Source organism: Arvicanthis niloticus, chromosome 26 (assembly GCF_011762505.2).
Source record: "Arvicanthis niloticus isolate mArvNil1 chromosome 26, mArvNil1.pat.X, whole genome shotgun sequence".
NCBI classification, from domain to species: Eukaryota; Metazoa; Chordata; class Mammalia; order Rodentia; family Muridae; genus Arvicanthis; species Arvicanthis niloticus.
The window spans coordinates 8405477-8411378 of NC_133434.1; the positions used below are offsets into that span (position 1 = coordinate 8405477).

At 39.1% G+C, this 5902-nt stretch overlaps 1 protein-coding gene across 1 annotated transcript; it reads left to right on the top strand.

Annotated features, from left to right (window-relative positions):
- Positions 1 to 1956: 1956 nt before the first annotated feature.
- Or10s1 (olfactory receptor family 10 subfamily S member 1) lies at positions 1957 to 3596 on the top strand. Its single transcript, XM_076924534.1, has one exon. The coding sequence runs from the start codon at positions 2421 to 2423 to the stop codon at positions 3384 to 3386; it is 966 nt and encodes a 321-aa protein (XP_076780649.1). The 5' UTR covers positions 1957 to 2420; the 3' UTR covers positions 3387 to 3596.
- Positions 3597 to 5902: the final 2306 nt, after the last annotated feature.

The following is a 5902-nucleotide window of genomic DNA, read 5'->3' on the forward strand; positions in this document are numbered from 1 at the left end:
CATAGTCATAAGCATGGAATCATGGTATATAGGATTTATTTCTGTATTTTAGGTACTCCAATAATTTTATGTTCTGTTAATATTTAGTTATGATACATGTTGTGTCTGTTCATTCACAGCTTGATGTGCGACAAACTTGTTTTTAGATTTTGGCTGTTACAAAAAACGACCACCAACATTTTCCTGAAAAAGTTTGCAGGCACATAAGTTTCATTTAACCTGTAGAGATTCCTAGGAGAAAAAAAAATTGACTTAAGTAGATTAAATCATTTTAACTAAGAAAGAGCCAGGCAATTTTACATATCTGTTGCCCATATCACAGTCCCAGTGTGTGTGTGTGTGTGTGTGTGTGTGTGTGTGTGTGTGTGTTTCAATTTCTTCATATCTAATATACTTGTTACTCTTTATCTGATTTTTTTAAATTTTTATTGCATTCATTTATTTACTTGTTTTGTTTATTGGTACAAGGAGGGTGTGTGTGTGCCACGGTGTATGTTTGGAGGTCAGAGGACAACTTGAGCAGGAATTTGTCTCAGTTTCTATTGTATGGCTCCTGGCAATCAAATTCAAGTTGTCAGATTTGCCATTAGGCACCTTTGTTTTTGGGGACATTGTGCTGGCTCTTGATCTTAATTTTAGCCATACTCATTCCAGTAATTGTGGAACAAGAAAATCTAAATTCCAGTGTTTGAAACATCATCCATAGTTACCCAAAACATGTAAATAAAACTGAAGTCCTGGAGCCTATCCAACAATGGTGTCGGAGCGCTCCTGAAGTAGAGATCACTTTTCTGAGCTTGGCCAAGCAGAGGCTTTATAGCTTTTTATCAGAAACATAAGAACAATTATTGAGTCTTGGATGAATATGAGATATAAGGAATTTAAGGTCCTATGTTACATGTCACCCTAAAAATTTAATAATCCTGATAATATCTATATTTTAAACTCAAGGAAAGGAAAAGCAGCAGAGAGAGAGAGAGATCAACTGTCACCATCTGTTTCATTCAGCTGATAACCGGTCAACAGGGGACTTCAAACTGAAGTTCTTAAAAATCCCAAAATTGAGGTTCCTTATTTCTATGGTTCTATTTCCAAACTGTCAGGGAGTAGAGAAGGTGTAAAACTCTATCCCTGTGTTCTTCTTAAGAAAACATGACACTAACACGGATGAATCAAACCACCCAAGACAAAGCATTATGGGGAAGTTTTATTTTCCATTGGGTTTCAGGAATTTCTAAATCAGTATGAAGAAAACTGTATATCAGTGGATCTCTGGGGAATTAAAGTTTGGCATTAATCCTGCAGAATAAATGAATATTGAAACTGTTCTGTTCATGTTTAAAAGGAAAGTGCCACAATTATAATGGAGAAAAAAATACAACAGAAAAAAATTAAGTCAAGGGGTACATCTGGATAGACGGACTGCAGAAGATAACTCTCTGATGTGAAAGACACATCAGTACTTTTGAATGTCACAAAACAATGCACCAACAGTAAAGGGTCACAGACAGGGTTTTTTAAGAAAGCTGAGACAGACCGTGTGTAATTATTGGATTATTAGGAAGTAAGAGATAGGATTCAAGTAGGATTCACGTAGGATTTCACTCCACAATAAACCTTAGGAAAAATGTGTGGGAACTGAAGACACTGTAGGGAAGTCATGGAGAGAGATTTTCACATAATACAGAATCTAGTGTACAAGATTCGTATCAAAGAAAACTCTGAAATTTCAGTTCTGAACTAGTAGAAAGGAACACCAATAAGGATAAGGGAAAGAAACTCCCAAAAGTGTAAGAGAAGTGTTGTAGAGAGAACATAAACTGTATTCAACAAACAGGTGGGGTAATTACATAGTCTGTTCTCAGGGGGGCGCTTCATTGTCATACTCTTGGGGGTTGTGGGTAGTTTAAATCCCAAAGATGTCCCTCTGATGAGAAATGGGTGGGAGGATCTATCTATTCCTGGCTGATGTAATAGCTCTCTGGTTCTAGGCAAGTCCAGAGATGGATGCAATTCCCATGGTAAATAGCAATTATGTGTGTAACTGGGTGCATGTACAGCACAGCAGAAGAAATTAGGAGGCAGGAGCATCGCCACTCTGAAGAATATGCCAAAATCACTTCCTCAACGACACCAGAATCTACACTGTGTTCACGTAATTCATTTAGAAACCGCATTTCTACAGACAACCCTTACGATCCATTATGTATCCAAGACGAAAGGTCGTGCCTTCGGAACTTCAGATTTGCAAGGAGTGATGTGAAAACACACGTGTAGAAGAAAGTTGAATTGAACCTGTTAATCCTTTCAGCCTGTGAGACAAGGCCCAGATGGAATGCACCAAACAATAAATACATTTGAAGGAAGAGGACAGCTCTTGATTCTCCTACAGTCAGCTTTATTGAGCAGAGGATGAGAAGATGGTTGAGAAGATACAGTACCTTAACCAGTCTATGGTGAGTCACTTCTTCCTGGAGGGGCTGATGTACACAGCTGAACACCCTGGCCTCTTCTTCCTCCTCTTTCTCCTCGTCTACAGCATCACTGTGAGTGGCAATCTCCTCATTCTCCTTACTGTGGGCTCTGACCCTCATCTCCGCTCCCCTATGTACCACTTCCTGGGTCACCTCTCCTTCCTTGACGCATGTCTGTCTACAGTAACAGTGCCCAAGGTCATGGCAGGCCTTCTGACTTTGGATGGAAAGGTGATTTCCTTCCAGGGCTGTGCTCTACAACTTTATTGCTTCCACTTCCTGGCTAGCACTGAGTGCTTTTTATACACAGTCATGGCCTATGACCGTTACCTAGCTATCTGTCAGCCCCTGCACTATCCAGTGGTTATGAACAAGCGGGTGTGTGCAGGGCTGGCTGGGAGCACGTGGGCCATAGGTGCTACACACTCTGCGATTCACACTTCCCTAACCTTCCACCTGCCGTACTGTGGGCCTCAGCGTATTGCTTACTTCTTCTGTGACATCCCTCCAGTACTGAAGCTGGCCTGTGAGGACACCACCATCAACGAGCTGGTCATGCTTGCAAACATCGGTGTGGTGGCTGCAGGCTGCCTCATCCTCATCGTCATCTCCTATGTCTTCATTGTGGCTGCGGTGCTGCGCATTCGCACCGCGGAGGGGCGGCGGCGAGCCTTCTCCACTTGCACAGCGCATCTCACAGTAGTGCTCCTGTACTACATGCCCCCGGTCTGCATCTACCTACAGCCAGGCTCCACTGGCACAGGAGCGGGAGCTCCAGCCGTCTTCTACACAATAGTCACTCCAATGCTCAATCCTTTCATCTATACACTAAGAAACAAGGAAGTCAAGAGGGCTCTGAGAAGGTTGGTATGTAGCTCCCGAGAGTCTCCAGCAAGCAGTCCAGCCTCCTAACCTGAACTTCGATTTGTGTATCTTGTCTGCCAGGATAACAACCACCCAGGTCCTATTTTGAGGAGGAAAGTACTGAGTGTCAACTGGGCCACATCTTTCTCTTTCATCTTCTTCTGTATCTCCATAACAAACGCTTCATCCACAAAATGTAGACAAGAGAGGTGACTTTTGAGTATATTCTACACTTAGTCTCAGGGGTATGAAAAAATACTGTTGAAATACTTGTTTTAATATTTTTTTGTGAAGTAATTGTATTCACTGTATATTCATTATGAATTCTTTTTTTTCTTTTTTTATTAGATATTTTATTTACACTTCAGATGGCATCCCCTATCCCCAGTCCCCCCACCCCCCTTAGGAAACCCCTATCCCATGCCCCCTTTTCCTTTTTGCATTTATACATTTTTTAAAAATAATGTTAATCATAGGCTTTATAAGTTTGGAATTGTTCAATCAGAGGTCTTAAAGCAAAAATACAAAGTCCAAATTATTGTCACTTATCACATGGTTTAAGAGAAGAGACTAAATTTTATTATGATAAACATAAAACTCCAATAATCAATGTGGCTTCCCAACATCACCTAGAAAGTTGCTGCTTTATCTTTTCCAAGTCCAGTTAATGATACCTAAAACCATACTCACAGGGAAAGTTAACAAACATGGGGTTGAGACACATCCAGATCCCAAACTCTGAATTTTCTAGTCAATAAATATAAAATTTTGTAAAATCTTATACCTATAGCTTCAGTTTAAGAAAAAAAGTTAAAAATAATTTCCATATAGAATTTTAGGAGGTCTGAATGAGATAACTGGCAAGGTTTTGCTATTTCCATTGGTGAACAACTACAAGAACAGAACTTTCTAGATAACAAAGTGAAAAAATCCATCACAATTTTGCTTAAAGTAGTTTGCAATACAGTGGGAGAAACTCTGATGTCTTCCAGGATGAGAGACTGATCCTAACCTTTAGATAAATGTTTCTTGAATGCAAAGTTAAATATGTTATGTCCACTGCACTTTATCACTTTAATTGTTCTGTTCTCCTGTATGAATAACTTCAAGCAAACCACTCCTTAGATTATGTCCTAGAGCAAAGAAAAATAACTTGCAATTTGACAAGTTAATAAACTAATACAATACAATAAACATAAAAGGGTAGAATGTGTTTCAATGGGTGAGGAAGGTCTTGGAAATTTAAAGATGCCATTATAGGTCTATTTATAAAGAAGAATAATTGAATATTATATTAGAATTAGAGTAATAACTATGATGGATAATCTTGGTCATCAATTTGACCATCAACTTACCCACAAGCTGACAGGCACACCTTTGGGGAATTTTATTGATCAAACTACTACATGAAGTAGAAAGATCCATTCTTTTTTTTTCCATTTTTTTATTGGATATTTTATTTACACTTCAGATGCCATCCCCTTTCCCCATTCCCCACCCTTAGAAAACTCCTATCCCATGCCCCCTTTTCCTTTTTGCACTTATGCATTTTTTAAAAATGTTAATCAAAGGCTTTATAAGTTTGGTATTGCTCAAACAGAGGTGTAACTCACTACCCAACCTAGATATATCAACTATCTTTGACTGGTGGAGATACATGAACATCTGCCTCCCTGTCTCCCCCCTCTTTCTCTCTCTCATCACCTAGCTTCTCCTCTCCTTCTTCTCCTCCTCTTCTTACTCCTTCTCTTCCTTTCAGTACTCCTCCCGCCTTAGCTCCTCCTACATATCGCCCTTCTTGTTAAAATGAAACTTTTCTCTCAAAATACAATTAGAGCATAATTATGCCAATTTGTACCAGTGAGGTACAAGATAGTCCTAATACCCAGTCCATCTTAAACATTACCTTTTGGGTGGCAGCCCAGATAAAAGGACATAGAGAAAAGACTGGCAGCATTGATTTTTGCCTCCTTGCCTTTTTATTTGCTAGCAAGCTCATCCGCTCTGTTGCTGCAAATGCTATAGTCCTTGCTAATAATAGAACTAGGCTCTTCAAGCCTCCATAGTAGGCTAGAGATCAGTAGCTCTTTAAGAATCTTCCAGAGCTAGAGTCAGATTAAGACTGATGAGAACTCCAGCCTCATGAACTAAGCATCTACAGAATTCTTCACCTTTCCAGTGTGAGTTAGCCATTGCTGAACTACAGAAAACGTACCATGGAAGCCAATCTAATAAAACCCATTTTAATATGTATTCATTCTATCTGTTATCTTCTCCCAGAAAACCCTAAATAATACATTATTATCCACTGTCAAATACATTTCCTCAAGGTAGTATGACGACCTCATTAGCTATATTACTGCTCAACAGTATAATTCAATGGACATTTTTGTTTTTCTTTCTACCTGAAGATGGGGAAACTATGACCTACATGGCAAAAAAATAAATAAAAATAAAAAATAAAAACCAAAAAATTTTTCTCAAGACTGCACATTTAATAGCTGAAGCTAAAATCTCATGTTTCAGATTCTTTCAAAGATCAAACATTTCTGTTATGTACCTTA

What these genes read in the sequence shown, in the direction of transcription:
- Or10s1 (XM_076924534.1), top strand. Translation starts at nt 2,421, where the DNA reads ATGGTTGAGAAGATACAGTACCTTAACCAGTCTATGGTGAGTCACTTC.